The sequence below is a fragment of the Oncorhynchus clarkii genome, chromosome 18 (assembly GCF_045791955.1).
Source record: "Oncorhynchus clarkii lewisi isolate Uvic-CL-2024 chromosome 18, UVic_Ocla_1.0, whole genome shotgun sequence".
NCBI classification, from domain to species: domain Eukaryota; kingdom Metazoa; phylum Chordata; class Actinopteri; order Salmoniformes; family Salmonidae; genus Oncorhynchus; species Oncorhynchus clarkii.
The window spans coordinates 62,579,299-62,598,359 of record NC_092164.1 but is presented as its reverse complement, the minus strand read 5'-3'; the positions used below and the strand labels follow the sequence as shown (position 1 = coordinate 62,598,359).

At 44.5% G+C, this 19,061-nt stretch overlaps 1 protein-coding gene across 1 annotated transcript in view; it reads left to right on the top strand.

Annotated features, from left to right (window-relative positions):
* Positions 1-19,061, top strand: part of LOC139373818 (zinc finger transcription factor Trps1-like) — a 219,415-nt gene that overhangs the window by 70,203 nt on the left and 130,151 nt on the right. The window contains exon 5 of the mRNA XM_071114858.1: positions 10,017-10,686. Coding sequence (XP_070970959.1) covers positions 10,017-10,686 — 670 coding nt within the window. The remainder of the gene's footprint in view (positions 1-10,016; positions 10,687-19,061) is intronic.

Here is a 19,061-nt window from a genome sequence, read left to right as displayed (position 1 = left end):
GGAGGGAGAGAGACAGAGGGAGAGAGATAGTTGGAGAGAGGGAGGTACAGAGTGAAAAAGAGAGAGAGAGAGAGAGAGAGAGAGAGAGAGAGAGAGAGAGAAAAGGTTTTAAAGGGTCATAATAAGTGAATGTGTTTGTGTCTGGAAGTCCTGGCTGCAGAGGAGGCTCTGTCTTTATTACTCACCATAACTCCCCTCTAATTAAACCACGGAAAACAACCACTGTCTCTCAGGTTGCACACTTGTCCGTTTATTCTCATGAAGCTGTCATTGATATTGTATGTCGTCTGTTTTCTGCGCTTGGAGGAAAAGTTGTTTTATGTTGAAAAAAATGGCGCTATGCTACCCCAAAGAATAGGTGCTTTGGCTGCGTGTGTGTTTCTCTGTGTGTCTCTGTATCTCATTTTGTGTATGTTCATGAGAGTACATGCTAGATTTGACGCATTGTCGTGTATGGTAGTGAGTGTATATGCTCATACAGTGCCTTGCGAAAGTATTCGCCCCCCTTGAACTTTGCGACCTTTTGCCACATTTCAGGCTTCAAACATAAAGATATAAAACTGTATTTATTTGTGAAGAATCAACAACAAGTGGGACATAATCATGAAGTGGAACAACATTTATTGGATATTTCAAACTTTTTTAACAAATCAAAAACTGAAAAATTGGGTGTGCAAAATTATTCAGCCCCCTTAAGTTAATACTTTGTAGCGTCACCTTTTGCTGCGATTACAGCTGTAAGTCGCTTGGGGTATGTCTCTATCAGTTTTGCACATCGAGAGACTGACATTTTTTCCCATTCCTCCTTGCAAAACAGCTCGAGCTCAGTGAGGTTGGATGGAGAGCATTTGTGAACAGCAGTTTTCAGTTCTTTCCACAGATTCTCGATTGGATTCAGGTCTGGACTTTGACTTGACCATTCTAACACCTGGATATGTTTATTTTTGAACCATTCCATTGTAGATTTTGCTTTATGTTTTGGATCATTGTCTTGTTGGAAGACAAATCTCCGTCCCAGTCTCAGGTCTTTTGCAGACTCCATCAGGTTTTCTTCCAGAATGGTCCTGTATTTGGCTCCATCCATCTTCCCATCAATTTTAACCATCTTCCCTGTCCCTGCTGAAGAAAAGCAGGCCCAAACCATGATGCTGCCACCACCATGTTTGACAGTGGGTATGGTGTGTTCAGCGTGATGAGCTGTGTTGCTTTTACGCCAAACATAACGTTTTGCATTGTTGCCAAAAAGTTCCATTTAGCACAAACTGTGTTAGAATAACTGACCACATTTACTTTTTCTCAGCCAACAAGACAAGTAATGAACAGCAAAATGACTAACCTGTGTCAATCTACTATCCCCCATAGTAGAAAAGTTGACCTATTCTATTGGTCAGCTTGTCGAGAAAGAAAAAGCCAATTCCAAGCAGACTCTGGGACAGTTGTGGGACGATAGATCCCAAGTTCAAACAACCATTAGGCCAAGCCTACATAAAAATAACAACGTTAAAAATCAACGAGTCTTATGCAACAGATCAGAACGTTTACCTTCAAATGTTGATAAACTATTATTTCTTCACATTATTAGCACAGCAATGTACACAAGGCAGGAGGCTACAGTCAAATGTTCATTATGCAATTAGCGGGAAAACAACATTGTGAAAAGCACACTAAACATGTGAGCAGTTTCATGTGACAGAGATGAACATTTCTGTAAAAAATTTAAAGAAGGGAGAACTAATATGCAGCAACTACATGAGTTGTTAATATGATCACACTTGTTCCTTTGGCTACTGGACAATACATGAAAGTTGATATCAAATAATTGCCTCCACTGATATGGTCTGATTTTGGCTAGGCTACTTTGAAGCAAGGTAAGACATGCCTTATAATATGAAGCAAAATGTTCAGGTTTCAGACAATTAAGTATAAACTCAGCAAAAAAAGAGAAGTCCTCTCACTGTCAACTGCATTTATTTTCAGCAAACTTAACACGTGTAAATATTTGTATGACCCTAACAAGATTCCTAACAAGACAACTGAGACATAAACTGAACAAGTTCCACAGACATGTGACCAACCAAAATGTAAATACAGTGGGGCAAAAAAGTATTTAGTCAGCCACCAATTGTGCAAGTTCTCCCACTTAAAAAGATGAGAGACCTGTAATAACAGACAAAATGAGAAAAAGAAATCCAGAAAATCACATTGTAGGATTTTTAATGAATTTATTTGTAAATTATGGTGGAAAATAAGTATTTGGTCACCTACAAACAAGCAATATTTCTGGCTATCACAGACCTGTAACTTCTTCTTTAAGAGGCTGCTCTGTCCTCCACTCGTTACCTGTATTAATGGCACCTGTTTGAACTTGTTATCAGTATAAAAGACACCTGTCCACAACCTCAAACAGTCACACTCCAAACTCCACTATGGCCAAGACCAAAGAGCTGTCAAAGGACACCAGAAACAAAATGGTAGACCTGCACCAGGCTGGGAAGACTGAATCTGCAATAGGTAAGCAGCTTGGTTTGAAGAAATCAACTGTGGGAGCAATTATTAGGAAATGGAAGACATACAAGACCACTGATAATATCCCTCGATCTGGGGCTCCATGCAAGATCTCACCCTGTGGGGTCAAAATGATCACAAGAACGGTGAGCAAAAATCCCAGAACCACACGGGGGGACCTAGTGAATGACCTGCAGAGAGCTGGGACCAAAGTAACAAAGCCTACCATCAGTAACACACTACGCCGCCAGGGACTCAAATCCTGCAGTGCCAGACGTGTCCCCCGGCTTAAGCCAGTACATGTCCAGGCCCGTCTGAAGTTTGCTAGAGAGCATTTGGATGATGCAGAAGAAGATTGGGAGAATGTCATATGGTCAGATGAAACCAAAATATAACTTCTTGGTAAAAACTCAACTTGTCGTGTTTGGAGGACAAAGAATGCTGAGTTTCATCCAAAGCATGGGGGTGGAAACATCATGCTTTGGGGCTGTTTTTCTGCAAAGGGACCAGGACGACTGATCCGTGTAAAGGAAAGAATGAATGGGGCCATGTATCGTGAGATTTTGAGTGAAAACCTCCTTCCATCAGTAATGGCATTGAAGATGAAATGTGGCTGGGTCTTTCAGCATGACAATGATCCCAAACACACTGCCCGGGCAACGAAGGAGTGGCTTCGTAAGAAGCATTTCAAGGTCCTGGAGTGGCCTAGCCAGTCTCCAGATCTAAACCCCATAGAAAATCTTTGGAGGGAGTTGAAAGTCTGTGTTGCCCAGCAACAGCCCCAATACATCACTGCTCTAGAGGAGATCTGCATGGAGGAATGGGCCAAAATACCAGCAACAGTGTGTGAAAACCTTGTGAAGACTTACAGAAAATTTTTGACCTCTGTCATTGCCAACAAAGGGTATATAACAAAGTATTGAGATAAACTTTTGTTATTGACCAAATACTTATTTTCCACCATAATTTGCAAATGAATTCATAAATCCTACAATGTGATTTTCTGGATTTTTTTCTCATTTTCTCTGTCATAGTTGAAGTGTACCTATGATGAAAATTACAGGCCTCTCTCATCTTTTTAAGTGGGAGAACTTGCACAATTTGTGGCTGACTAAATACATGTTTGCCCCATTGTATGTGTCCTTGAATAAAGGGTGGTCGTTCAAAATCAAAAGTAACAGTCAGAATCTGGTGTGGACACCAGCTGCATCAAGTACTGCAGTGCATCTCCTCCTCATGGACTGCACCAGATTTGCCAGTTCTTGCTGTGAGATGTTACCCCACTCTTCCACCAAGGCACCTGTAAGTTCCCGGAAATTTCTAGGGGGAATGGCCCTAGTCTCACCCTCCGATCCAACAGGTCCCAGACGTGCTCAATGGGATGGAGATCCGGGCTCTTCGCTGGCCATGGCAGAACACTGACATTCCTGTCTTGCGGTAAATCATGCACAGAACGAGCAGTATGGCTGGTGGCATTGTCATGCTGGAGGGTCATGTCAGGATGAGCCTGCAGTAAGGGTACCACGTGAGGGAGAAGGATGTCTTCCCTGTAACGCAGTGCGTTATAATAGCTTGCAATGACAACATGCTCAGTCCGATGATGCTGTGACACACCGCCCCAGACCATGACGGACCCTCCACCTCCAAATTGATCCCGCTCCAGAGTACAGGCCTCGGTGTAACGCTCATGCCTTTAACGATAAACACAAATCTGACCATCACCCCTGGTGAGACAAAACCGCGACTCGTCAGTGAAGAGCACTTTTTTCCAGCCCTGTCTGGTCCAGCGACGGTGGGTTTGTGCCCATATGCGACTTTGTTGCCGGTGATGTCTGGTGAGGACCTGCCTTTCAGCAAGCCTACAAGCCCTCAGTCCAGCCTCTCTCAGCTTATTGCAGACAGTCTGAGCACTGATGAAGGGATTGTGCGTTCCTGGTGTAACCCGGGCATTTGTTGGTGCCAACTTGTACCTGTCCCGCAGGTGAGATGTTCGGATGTACCAATCTTGTGCAGGTGTTGTTACTCATGGTCTCCCACTGCGAGGATGATCAGCTGTCCATCCTGTCTCCCTGTAGCGCTGTCTTAGGCGTCTCACAGTACGGACATTACAATTTATTGCCCTGTCCACATCTGCTGTCCTCATGCCTCCTTCCAGCATGCCTAATGCACGTTCACACAGAGGAGCAGGGACCCTGGGCATCTTTCTTTTGGTGTTTTTCAGAGTCAGTTGAAAGTCCTCTTTAGTGTCCTAAGTTTTCATAATTTTGACCTTAATTGCCTACCGTCTGTAAGCTGTTAGTGGCATGGGAAACAGTGTTTAATCCCTTTATAATGAAGATCTGTAAAGTAATTAGGATTTTTACGAATTATCTTTGAAAGACAGGGTCCTGAAAAAAAGTGACGTTTCATTTTTTTGCTGAATTGATGTTTTTAAAATACATACTGCTTCCAGCTCATTGCAAAGTGGTGTGTGATACGCTGTTGACGCCTGCCTTCTGTTGCCTACGCATTTCCTGTTTGAGGTGTTGTAGCAACATCTCTCGCTTTGTGTGACAGATTTCCCGCTCGAAGCCTCTTGATATGTATGCTGTATTCGTATAATAAGATACATAAGGAATATGCTGTACACACGCACCAATTTAATTACACTCAATTATGCAAATTAACCTGTATACTGATAAGCATGACCAGTCAAATGCATTTCCATCAATGAAGAGGATTAAAAACATTATTTCACATTGGGAATTTATTTCTTCTTTTCCCGGTGCCAATTCTATTTTTTAGGCTTTCCTATACATTTTTTTAATCAGACAAAAGCCGACTATTACCGGAAACCCTAACCTTGACACACCAAAATTTTTATTTGGTATAAAACAATCAGTGTTGTACGGTGTAATAATTTATCAGTGGGAAATCCTAGAATGCAACAGCATGAATTCATTCCTGTAGATTTAATTTCCTGTATCCCAAAACAATAGCGGTAATTTGTTTCTAAATTGTTGTTTTTGTTTGCGTTTCAGTTGGAGTATAATCAGATTAGAGTCACAGAGAAGTTCTCTATTCAACAATGTAGTTATTCTTAGTGGTCATGTGTGTGTGCGTGTAAGTCTGAAGAGTTGAGGCTATGGATGAATGGCCACACTCCAAGCTCTCTTGTTGATGCTGGTAAAATAAACAGGAGTGGGCAATGCAGTTGTGTTTATTTATTTGGGCACCAACGCATACGTTGGGTGTCTCTATGGTGACGTGGCTACATCAACAGGAAATGAAAGCAGTGTTTCTGCTGTGATGCTTCATTGTGTTTCTGTGGAAAACCCAACTGCTTATTTAGCTGAAGTTTTCATGTGAATCATAATGATTGGTCAATTTGATATATGATGATTGGAGGTTGGAGAATGCATGTGAATCATAATGATTGGTCAATTTGATATATGATGATTGTAGGTTGGAGAAGGCATGTGAATCATAATGATTGGTCAATTTGATATATGATGATTGGAGGTTGGAGAATGCATGTGAATCATAATGATTGGTCAATTTGATATATGATGATTGGAGGTTGGAGAAGGCATGTGAATCATAATGATTGGTCAATTTGATATATGATGATTGGAGGTTGGAGAATGCATGTGAATCATAATGATTGGTCAATTTGATATATGATGATTGGAGGTTGGAGAATGCATGTGAATCATAATGATTGGTCAATTTGATATATGATGATTGTAGGTTGGAGAAGGCATGTGAATCATAATGATTGGTCAATTTGATATATGATGATTGGAGGTTGGAGAATGCATGTGAATCATAATGATTGGTCAATTTGATATATGATGATTGTAGGTTGGAGAAGGCATGTGAATCATAATGATTGGTCAATTTGATATATGATGATTGGAGGTTGGAGAATGCATGTGAATCATAATGATTGGTCAATTTGATATATGATGATTGGAGGTTGGAGAATGCATGTGAATCATAATGATTGGTCAATTTGATATATGATGATTGGAGGTTGGAGAATGCATGTGAATCATAATGATTGGTCAATTTGATATATGATGATTGGAGGTTGGAGAATGCATGTGAATCATAATGATTGGTCAATTTGATATATGATGATTGGAGGTTGGAGAATGCATGTGAATCATAATGATTGGTCAATTTGATATATGATGATTGGAGGTTGGAGAATGCATGTGAATCATAATGATTGGTCAATTTGATATATGATGATTGGAGGTTGGAGAATGCATGTGAATCATAATGATTGGTCAATTTGATATATGATGATTGGAGGTTGGAGAATGCATGTGAATCATAATGATTGGTCAATTTGATATATGATGATTGTAGGTTGGAGAATGCATGTGAATCATAATGATTGGTCAATTTGATATATGATGATTGTAGGTTGGAGAATGCATGTGAATCATAATGATTGGTCAATTTGATATATGATGATTGTAGGTTGGAGAAGGCATGTGAATCATAATGATTGGTCAATTTGATATATGATGATTGTAGGTTGGAGAAGGCATGTGAGATGGCGTGAGACAGTGAGATTCATTCAATTTAAATAATATTATTGATTGAACTCGTAACTTTTTGATTGAAATAACAACTTCATCGATTTTTTTCTCAAGAGTATCATCAGGAAGTGGGGACTAGGGCTGGCATATTCTGCTTCCTGTATGAGGTTTGCTTTTTCTCCAAACAGTGTTAGCCATGGGATCATAAGAAAAAACACTGAGGTCTACATGTCATTTCAGAAAGTCATGACACCCACCATCTCAGATTGTTCTGAAATCATGTAGTTAGAAACAGACAAGATTAGCATTCCTGAAACATTAATTTGATCTCTGAGAAATTAAGCTAATTGATTGAATCCAAATTGTCCATTTTTATTTATTGGATTCATATAATATTCAAAAAATATAGTACCCAACATCTGATTTGGACCAAACTTTGTTCTGATATTGAGTAAGAAATGACGAATCCAAAGAAATTGTGAAGAGCCACCCATGGACCCCCCACACCCTTCCCCCCATGCCAATCCCACCCCAACAACAAGTACAGTGGGGGGGAAAAGTATTTAGTCAGCCACCAATTGTGCAAGTTCTCCCACTTAAAAAGATGAGAGAGGCCTGTAATTTTCATCATAGGTACATTTCAACTATGACAGACAAAATGAGAAAAGAAATTCAGAATATCACATTGTAGGATTTTTAATGAATTTATTTGCAAATTATGGTGGACAATAAGTATTTGGTCACCTACAAACAACCAAGATTTCTGGCTCTCAGAGACCTGTAACTTCTTCTTTAAGAGGCTCCTCTGTCCTCCACTCGTTACCTGTATTAATGGCACCTGTTTGAACTTGTTATCAGTATAAAAGACACCTGTCCACAACCTCAAACAGTCACACTCCAAACTCCACTATGGCCAAGACCAAAGAGCTGTCAAAGGACACCAGAAACAAAATCGTAGACCTGCACCAGGTTGGGAAGACTGAATCTGCAATAGGTAAGCAGCTTGGTTTGAAGAAATCAACTGTGGGAGCAATTATTAGGAAATGGAAGACATACAAGACCACTGATAATCTCCCTCGATCTGGTGCTCCACGCAAGATCTCACCCCGTGGGGTCAAAATGATCACAAGAACGGTGAACAAAAATCCCAGAACCACACGGAGGGACCTAGTGAATGACCTGCAGAGAGCTGGGACCAAAGTAACAAAGCCTACCATCAGCAAGGGCATTGAAGATGAAGCGTGGCTGGGTCTTTCAGCATGACAATAATCTCAAACACACCGCCCGGGCAACGAAGGAGTGGCTTCGTAAGAAGCATTTCAAGGTCCTGGAGTGGCCTAGCCAGTCTCCAGATCTCAACCCCATAGAACATCTTTGGGGGGAGTTGAAAGTCCGTGTTGCCCAGCAACAGCCCCAAAACATCACTGCTCTAGAGGAGATCTGCATGGAGGAATGGGCCAAAATACCAGCTACAGTGTGTGAAGACTTACAGAAAACGTTTAAACCTCTGTCATTGCCAACAAAGGGTATAAAACAAAGTATTGAGATAAACTTTTGTTATTGACCAAATACTTATTTTCCACCATAATTTGCAAATAAATTCATTAAAAATCCTACAATGTGATTTTCTGGATTTTTTTTCAGGCCTCTCTCATCTTTTTAAGTGGGAGAACTTGCACAATTGGTGGCTGACTAAATACTTTTTTGCCCCACTGTATATAGTATCAGTTCCCTATGTCTGACATGGAACTGTGGCTTGGAGTATTGTTTGCATGGAACTGTGGCTTGGAGTATTGTTTCTTTATCCTATGTAATGTATCCCCAGTGAATTTGGTGCTGCGTTGCCCCCCCCTGTCCAGATAAATTAGTCATTGAAGTTTTTTGGTTTATGTCCCATCCTACATACTGATTTGACCAGGTTCTGACCACTAGATGGTGCTGTTCTGTTTTCTGTTTTTTTTTTTACGTTAAAGGGATAGTTAAAGGGATAGTCTTTCAAATGCTAACTTTTTAACATTTGTGGCACATATCCAATGCAAGTCAATGGTACCTATATTAGCATTTTCACACTTCAAATCCTTATCACCTATAAGAAACATCATTGAGTTATACAATAAGTGTTTGGATACTTTAGGATGACAAAAGCATGGATTGCTGTCATACCATGTCTATATCCTGCTTACGTATGAATTGCTGTCATACCTTGTCTATAGACTGCTTACGTATGGATTGCTGTCATACCTTGTCCATCGACCGCTTACAGGCTAAGGAAACCAATTTGTAATTTTGGTGAACTATCCCTTTAACTATCCATTTAACATAAAAAAAAATACAAAATAAATAAAAACGGAACAGCACCATCTAGTGGTCAGAACCTGGTAATATCAGGATGTCGGACAGGACCTAAACCTAACAACTTCAATGACTATTTTCTTTGAACAGGGGATGGAAAAAAAACATGACCAAATTCACTGGGAATACATTACATAGGATGAAGAAACAATACCCAGAGCCGCAGCGCTGTGCTACTTGTCAGACACAGAGCACTGAATACTTGTTGTTGGGGTGGTTTGTGTCAAAATCATTGTTCTTGTGCTTTTCGAGGTGGAAGGACCCTGTATTTTAGCTTTAGCTGAGCCTTTTACAATATCTTTAGTTGATTAGGTCTGTATACGTACAGTCATGTTATGCAGAGCTGTGGAGTAGTGGTATCTCCCTGGGATCAATAAAGCACTTTGAGATTCTTTATGTAATGAATAGCGCTATAAAAGTTTTTAAAAGTATTATTTTTATTATTAAATAAAGCGGAAAAACCCTGAGTATATATAAAACAGAATAATACCAACAGTGTTGACCAAGCCGGTATTCATTTCCCGATGATGTTGTCTCCCACTCTTTCCCTCTCCCTGTCGATGCATGCTATCTCTGTGTTAACACTGTCCCTCTTTTATTAACCCTTTGATTGTCTGCTCCCTGTAGGAGAGTCCACGGCTGTTGTCGCTGCCGCCACTGCAGCTTCACCGCCTCCGACACCTTGACACTGCTGGATCACTTCAACACGGCCCACTGCAAAGAGACCTCCGCCTCCTCCTCCCATCCCTCCGCTTCCTTCGTCACCATCAACGGCTGCTCCGCCACAACCCCCTCCACCCTCAGCATCAAGGAGGAGAGCAAGGGCGACCTCAAGCTCTACAGTCTGGTTCCCCCAGAGAGCCGCGCCGCGGAGGCAGGGCCCGGGGCCGAAGGGGTGAAGAGCGAGGCCCTGGACGAGAAGGAGGCCCAGGGGTCCAAGGGCTGGATGGAGGCCAGAGAGGCCCAGGTCCAAGCCCACACAGCAGGCCTTGTGTGGGTGCCTAAGGAGCGGGCCAGGGACATCCTGAGGGGTAGTCCGGCCCAGTTCCCCCAGGGCGCCCTGAGTCTACTCAACGCCGTGGCTGCCTCCCAGGAGCACCACCACCAGCAACAGAAGGGGGTTTCGGTGGTGCTCAGGGACTCCCCAGGCCTGGTGTTCAGTCTGGGGGGGGTCGACACCAAGGCCTTCTTTCCAGGACAGACTCCCGGTGGGGCCGACAAACCTGGGCATCTGGCGCAGCAGTACTCCTCACCCACCGATGGCAAGGCCAAGGAGGAGTCCCAGTCACTCTTACGGGTAAGACAACTCTCCACTCTCTCCCCTTCCTCACCCTCTCTCCTGTCCACTACCCATCTCTATTCGTGAAAAAACAGCCTGTTTTGGACTACATTGTCCTGTGTTTTAAGGGCCTACGTTCTGCTGCTGTGCTCTGCTGGAGGTCCCTGCAGTGCAGAGAGAGGCCCAAGGTGGCGGCCATTTTGAAGCCACCCCCCCCGAATGATGAATGGTGGAACTCAGAGTTGTGTCATACCAGAGATCCTCTATTATGTTCTCATCCCTCACATCCCTAATGTCTCGCTCTAGTCTCCCACCTTGTTTATCAATCTCCCAAAGCTGACTTTTGTCTCGCTTTACATTGTCCTCTGCTCAGCCCTAATGAGGTAAGACTGAGCCAGCAGAACAGCAGGAAGAACCGCCTCTGGTTAGTTCACCCTCTCTCTCTCTCTGAGCTCCGACCGGTCTAATTGAGATATTGTTTCCAGCCACCCTGAGACTTGCAGACACAACAATCTCTCTCACACACACGCACACACACACACACACAGCACAGACATTGTGTATTGAATGTCTCACAGTTTGATTTGGCTTTGGAGTTAATGTCCATTCGTTCTGGTGATGCCGACGGGTCTTTGGCTCCCTATGAACAGCCGCTTTGTGGATCTGACATCGGCATTTGACTCCCAGGCTGTCAATCAGCGGACATCAGCACATAGTTAACAACACAGCGGCCATCTTTAAGGACTCCTCCTTCACAATGACTTGGAGACTTGAGAAAACGTTGAGTCATCATCCTTCAACTCACAGACTGTGAGACAGGAGATCACACAGATTAGCAGCTGTATCTGGCGTGTGTGTGCGTGTGTGCGCGTGTGTGTTTGCATGCGTTTGTGTGTGTACATATGTGTTCTGTGTTTATACAGTACACACCTCCTGGAGATTTACTGCTAACTCAGAGGCTTCAGAATCGGGATATTTGCCACAAAATGCCAACTGGCCCCATTCAGTCATTCTTAATGAGTTTTTAAATATCTAGAAAACGGTGTTTAAAGTCAGAGATAAGACTGGTGGCTCGGGCTATTTTTGGGGCTTGTCTGTAGTCCTAAAGGTGTGGAGAGAACAGACTGCCTTAGAATTCACCATTAGTAGAAGACAAGTGCCTCACAAAGGGGCCTTTTGTGAAATTTCATGCAAAGCCTTCACCAGCACAGCCATCTGACATTGAACTAGAATTGGGTTCCGTTTGAAATATCTTCTCCCCAAGGCCAGGCAATTGTATATATTTCATTGTGGACATGTTCTGTATATTTTATGTCTTCTCAAACTGTGCTAGCCAGAGTATGTGAGAGGAACTGGAGCGATGCGTGGAGCGGAGCTTACCCAATTTGACTGGAGCGAAGCTTACCCAATTTGACTGGAGTGAAACGAGGAGCTTACCCAATTTGACTGGAGTGAAGCGAGGAGCTTACCCAATTTGACTGGAGCGAAGAGAAGAGCTGAGCTTACCCAATTTGACTGGAGTGAAGCGAGGAGCTTACCCAATTTCACTGGAGCGAAGAGAGGAGCGGAGCTTACCCAATTTGACTGGAGCGAAGAGAGGAGCGAAGCTTACCCAATTTGACTGGAGTGAAGCGAGGAGCTTACCCATTTTGACTGGAGCGAAGAGAGGAGCGAAGCTTACCCAATTTGACTGGAGTGAAGCGAGGAGCTTACCCAATTTGACTGGAGCGAAGAGAGGAGCGAAGCTTACCCAATTTGACTGGAGTGAAGCGAGGAGCTTACCCAATTTGACTGGAGCGAAGAGAGGAGCGGAGCTTACCCAATTTGACTGGAGCGAAGATAGGAGCGGAGCTTACCAAATTTGACTGGAGCGAAGCAGGGAGCGGAGCTTACCCAATTTGACTGGAGCGAAGAGAGCAGCGGAGCTTACCCAATTTGACTGGAGCGAAGAGAGGAGCGGAGCTTACCCAATTTGACTGGAGCGAAGAGAGGAGCGGAGCGTACCCAATTTGACTGGAGCGAAGAGAGGAGCTTACCCAATTTGACTGGAGCGAAGAGAGGAGCTTACCCAATTTGACTGGAGCGAAGCAGGGAGCAGAGCTTACCTAATTTGACTGGAGCGAAGCGAGGAGCGGATCTTACCCAATTTGACTGGAGCGAAGCGAGGAGCGGCGCTTACCCAATTTGACTGGAGTGAAGCGAGGAGCGGATCTTACCCAATTTGACTGGAGCGAAGCGAGGAGCGGAGCGGAGCTTACCCAATTTGACTGGAGCGAAGCGAGGAGCAGAGCTTACCCAATTTGACTGGAGCGAAGCGAGGAGCGGAGCTTACCCAATTTGACTGGAGCGAAGCGAGGAGCGGAGCTTACCCAATTTGACTGGAGCAACGCGAGGAGCGGAGCTTACCCAATTTGACTGGAGCGAAGCGAGGAGCGGAGCTTACCCAATTTGACTGGAGCGAAGCGAGGAGCGGATCTTACCCAATTTGACTGGAGCGAAGCGAGGAGCGGAGCGGAGCTTACCCAATTTGACTGGAGCGAAGCGAGGAGCAGAGCTTACCCAATTTGACTGGAGCGAAGCGAGGAGCGGAGCTTACCCAATTTGACTGGAGCGAAGCGAGGAGCGGAGCTTACCCAATTTGACTGGAGCAACGCGAGGAGCGGAGCTTACCCAATTTGACTGGAGCGAAGCGAGGAGCGGAGCTTACCCAATTTGACTGGAGCGAAGCGAGGAGCGGAACTTACCCAATTTGACTAGAGCGAAGCGAGGAGTGGAGCTTACCCAATTTTACTGGAGCGAAGTGAGGAGCAGAGCTTACCCAATTTGACTGGAGCGAAGCGAGGAGCGGAGCTTACCCAATTTGAATGGAGCGAAGCGAGGAGCGGAGCTTACCCAATTTGAATGGAGCGAAGCGAGGAGCGGAGCTTACCCAATTTGAATGGAGCGAAGCGAGGAGCGGAGCTTACCCAATTTGAATGGAGCGAAGCGAGGAGCGGAGCTTACCCGATTTGACTGGAGCGCAGAGCGAGATTCACAAAGGCTGGAGCTTCGGCCATCTCGCCCCCTCCAATTTTGCTCCGTTAGTTTTTCAGTAGCGCTCACTTCACGAGCTCAGGGCATCCCCGGCCCAGCATGCATATGTAGTCTACTTGTGTGCTACTATAGCCCCTTGCTTTAGCTACTGTCTTGGAGTTCGCTAAATATTTTCATAAAGAAACTGATAAAACACAGAGGTGCTAAAACAAGGTGACTTACAAAGATGAGAACCAAGAGAGGGAGTGCAGTGATGTATTATCCACAACTAAAGAATAATTGTGGAATCTGAAAAGACACATATCCCCAAAGCATGATGGTGTACTTACTACGTGCACATGATAAAAGAAAGGAACGAGGTGGGTAGATAATTAAGGACTACCTATAGAAAAGTGAAATAACAACTCTGCATCTCTGCGCTCCCTGGCACAAGTGGCCTAAAGGGTGTTTAGCATCCCCAGTGGCTCTGCAAGTGTGGAGAGGATATTCCCCGCTGCTGGCCGGCTCTCCAGACACCATCACATGAGCCTGAAGCCACAGACTGGACAAACTTGTGTTTCTAAAAATGAATTCAAAGACACTAATAAGTCATTTTTTATTTCATTTATATTTCATTCTAAGTAGGCTAAGTCATAGCCTGTATGCACAATTTATAGACTATAATGATTTAATACAAAGAAATGTTGTTTAAATGCTGAGGGCCTAATGTCCCTGACTGCCTACCAGCCTAGTGTGTCACACTCACAATGTATTTCTTTGTAGGCTATAGCCTTGAAATAATTGAAATCATATAGCCTTCTTAGACTCTGTCTGTCTCCTGACCTATTTAGAGTGTTTATATGCTGTTTAATATGACATGTAGCCTTTTTAAAATGGTGAGCTTCTTACATTCACCTTTTTTCATGTTTATTCAAATACTTTTCATTCAAATCATATGGTTTGTTTTTAATATGAAATGGTAGGTCCAGGTAGCCACAACAATAGATGGATTGTTGGTTAAATAGTGATTTTAATGATTGGAGTGAGTTTGTAGCAGCATTTTCATCCACTCAACTCCTGGTGCGTTCACTTTGAGCTGGACTGGACCGAGGGAGGATGTGGCGGCGGGTTATTCCACAAAGCTCTGGCATCATTTCCTGCTCCCATCTGCTGTGCTTCACCCACGTTTCAATCAACCTCAATGACACAGAACATTGAGAAACTGTTTGCTACCCGTGGGGACCACAGCACTTCCTGCGAGCTCTCCATCCAGAATGCATCATTGTCTGATATATAAAAAAAAAGCACATTTTGTCCCTCAACACCAGAACTGGACTGTGTGGATATGAATAGTGTGTTTTTCCAGTCTCTCTAAGTCTATCTTGGCCGTCTTTGGCATTTCTCTTCTTCTTTGTTGTCTTTCTGGATAGTTCTGGATTGGGGAGACATTAGCAGCCCTGGCAGACGCCGGGCTCGGGTGTGGCAAGGTTGTGCAGCGTGGTTAAGTCATTATCTAAGGCGTGTCGACGCAGTGTGTGAAAGGATCAGGGCGGGGGTGGAGATTAGACCATAACCTTAAGGAAATGTTGAATAATAATTTTTCGTGACAGCTCAGGCTTAAAAGGGACTCAGAAGGGCTCTGGGGTTTCTAGCATCGATCAACAATATTATTCGAGTTACCATGACTTAGTTTATGAGTCACCGATCGCCTAGAATGTTTACATGGGGCAAGGCAAAGTAAAGGAAGGCCTCACAAAGTTTAATACTCTCCTTTCTCAAATTCCTTTCATATTCTCAGGTTTTAACCCGTGACATGTTTTGCTCTGTCTCAACGTTAGTTACAGTTGACAGATTTTATTTGGGGGAGATACGTCATGAGAGTGAAGAGGAGGAGGGATTTTAATTGGGATTTCACTCACTCACTCACTCACTCACTCGCCAGATATGGCGCTAGCTAGCTGCTGTGCGTTTTGGCTTGTGTTCACCAAACATTTTCTCTCTATTTTTACAGCATGGATGACTAATATTGTTATCAGTGTTGTTGCACTATTAAAGCCCCCATGCAGTCGTTCTATTAAAATAACTCTTTATGTCTAATAAGTAACTGACGTGTTTTATTTACTTAAAATAACTCCACAATATATATTTTTTAATATTTGGCCCTTGAAATGCTCAGTCTGAGCGTGTGGGCGTTAAGATAATTACATAAACAACCCTGATTGGCTGATAGGATGGTCTAGAGCCCACTCCCTTACCCAGATGAACAGTCAGTCATTGGTCTATTATAATAGGATTACATTGTGACGTCATGATGTGGCCAATAGTTCTTTCCCAACTGAACATGCTTCAAACAGCCCTTACACAAACATGTCAGTGTTATTTCAACCTCATAGTGTGGAACTATCACAGAAAAACAGGAATATTCAGTTTTTTTAAAACTTCTCTAAACTAGTTGAAAGGCACACCTGTGTTGGTCTCCAGGGGTGAAATATCCCTCTCACTTTTATAAAAACTTCTCTTGAATACCGCGGAGGTAGAGGATAGCATTAAAGTAATGCTTTTGTGTCAGGGATGTACTCTAAATGTGTTTGATCCAGCCCATTCCAATCCTGCCGTAGGCCATTCCTCCACATAGTTTATTTGATTCAGTTCTGTTCTTAGATTCTCTCAATATCCCAGTAGCATAGGCAAAGACTAGAGGGGTTCTTCTCAAGTTCATTAATAATTCCTTTAGACAGAGACAGGGCTTCAATAGGCAGATAGAGAGGTGTGTGTGTGTGTGTGTGTGTGTGTGTGTGTGTGTGTGTGTGTGTGTGTGGTAAGTTGAAGCTGTAATAATCACTGGGGCTATGGGGTCTCCAGTTTGACCCCTGGTGTCGTAGACAACACGAGGGGAGCGGTGTCTGGTTTAAGGGCTATTGAGGGGAGTTTGGGGAGTTGAAGTTCCCACTCAGTAAAGAGGCTCAGGAGGATAGAATAAAACATTTACGAAATAAATGAAAAATTGGCTAGCATAATAGTCCAGAGATTCTAAATCAGACGAGTGGGGAGAAAAGGTTTTGGAGGCACAAACATCCTGGTGTTTTCACGTATTTCCGCTTTTGTTGACAGAGGAGAGTGGAGCAGGGAGTTCTAATGTCATCTAATGGCCTAACTGAACCTGAGTAATGAAAGCTGTTTCTGATCTGGCTTTTAGTGAGGGAGGGAGGAATGGAGAGAGAAGGGGGAGGGAGGGATGAAGAGAGGGGGGGGGGTGGAGAGAGAAGGGGGAGGGAGGGAGGGAGAGAGAAGGGGGAGGGAGGGATGGAAAGAGAAGGGGGAGGGAGGGATGGAAAGAGAAGGGGGAGGGAGGGAGGGAAGGAGGGAGGGAGGGAGCGGTGGAGAGAGAGAAGGGGGAGGGAGGGATGGATGGACAGAGAAGGGGGAGGGAGGGATGAAGAGAGGGGGGGGTGGAGAGAGAAGGGGGAGGGAGGGAGGGAGAGAGAAGGGGGAGGGAAGGATGGAAAGAGAAGGGGGAGGGAGGGATGGAAAGAGAAGGGGGAGGGAGGGAGGGAGGGAGGGAAGGAGGGAGGGAGGGAGGGAGGGATGGATGGACAGAGAAGGGGGAGGGAGGGATGGAGAGAGAGAGAGGGGGAGAGAGGGGGTTTATTGGTTTATTAGGATCCCCATTAGCTTTTGCAGAAGCAGCAGCTATTCTTCCTGGGGTCCACAAAAAAGGAGGGGGTAGAGAGAGGGGGGAGGGAGGGAGGGATGGAGAGAGAAGGGGGAGGGAGGGATGAGAGAGAGAAGGGGGAGGGAGGGGTGGAGAGAGAGAAGGGGAGGGAGGGAGGGATGGAGAGAGAGAGAAGGGGGAGGGAGGGATGGAGAGAGAGAAGGGGGAGGGAGGGGGTTTATTGGTTTATTAGGATCCCCATTAGCTTTTGCAGAAGCAGCAGCTATTCTTCCTGGGGTCCACAAAAAAGGAGGGGGTAGAGAGAGGGGGGAGGGAGGGAGGGATGGAGAGAGAAGGGGGGAGGGATGGAGAGAGAGAACAGTAGTAGATGGAGGAGGTAGAGAGAGAACAGTAGTAGATGGTGGAGGTAGAGAGAGAACAGCAGTAGATGGTGGCGGTAGAGAGAGAACAGCAGTAGATGGTGGCGGTAGAGAGAGAACAACAGTAAATGGTGGAGGTAGAGAGAGAACAACAGTAGATGGTGGAGGTAGAGAGAGAACAACAGTAGATGGTGGAGGTAGAGAGAGAACAGCAGTAGATGGTGGAGTTAGAGAGAGAACAGCAGTAGATGGTGGAGGTAGAGAGACAACAGCAGTAGATGGTGGAGGTAGAGAGAGAACAGCAGTAGATGGAGGAGGTAGAGAGAGAACAGCAGTAGATGGTGGAGTTAGAGAGAGAACAGCAGTAGATGGTGGAGGTAGAGAGAGAACAACAGTAGATGGTGGAGGTAGAGAGACAACAGCAGTAGATGGAGGAGGTAGAGAGAGAACAGCAGTAGATGGAGGAGGTAGAGAGAGAACAGCAGTAGATGGAGGAGGTAGTAGAGAGAGAACAACAGTAGATGGAGGAGGTAGAGAGAGAACATCAGTAGATGGAGGAGGTAGAGAGAGAACAGCAGTAGATGGAGGAGGTAGAGAGAGAACAGCAGTAGATGGAGGAGGTAGAGAGAGAACAGCAGTAGATGGAGGAGGTAGAGAGAGAACAGCAGTAGATGGAGGAGGTAGAGATAGAACAACAGTAGATGGTGGAGGTAGAGAGAGAACAGCAGTAGATGGAAGAGGTAGAGAGAGAACAGCAGTAGATGGAAGAGGTAGAGAGAGAACAACAGTAGATGGTGGAGGTAGAGAGAGAACAACAGTAGATGGCGGAGGTAGAGAGAGAACAGCAGTAGATAGAGGGGTAGAGAGAGAACAGCAGTAGATGGTGGAGGTAGAGAGAGAACAACAGTAGATGGTGGAGGTAGAGAGGGGGTGGGTTGAACAAACATACCAACATCAACCAGCTGTGCTCCACAACACAACACCTGAAGGCACACAGCAGCTAAGTAGCGTAACAACTCCTCAATACGTTTGGAAAAGTTTCTCACCATGTCAGACATGCCTTCAGGACCGTGCCGCAGCTGTTAGTATAGTTAACCCTGTCTGTTGACAGACATAACCTGTTCTGCTGGTTAGGAATGCCTGTATGCACTGAATGTCTACAGAGATGCCATGACAATGAATGTGTCATTGGCTTAGCATTTCAAATATTGTTAATAAGTCATGTTGTCCCTGTGAATGCAGGGATATTATGAGGATGGTAAAGAGTTAGTGTTCACCATTGTTGCTGTGAGGTGAATCAGAGGGCACAGGGAGTGGATCATAGCGGTGAATAGAGTGGTGCAGGTCAG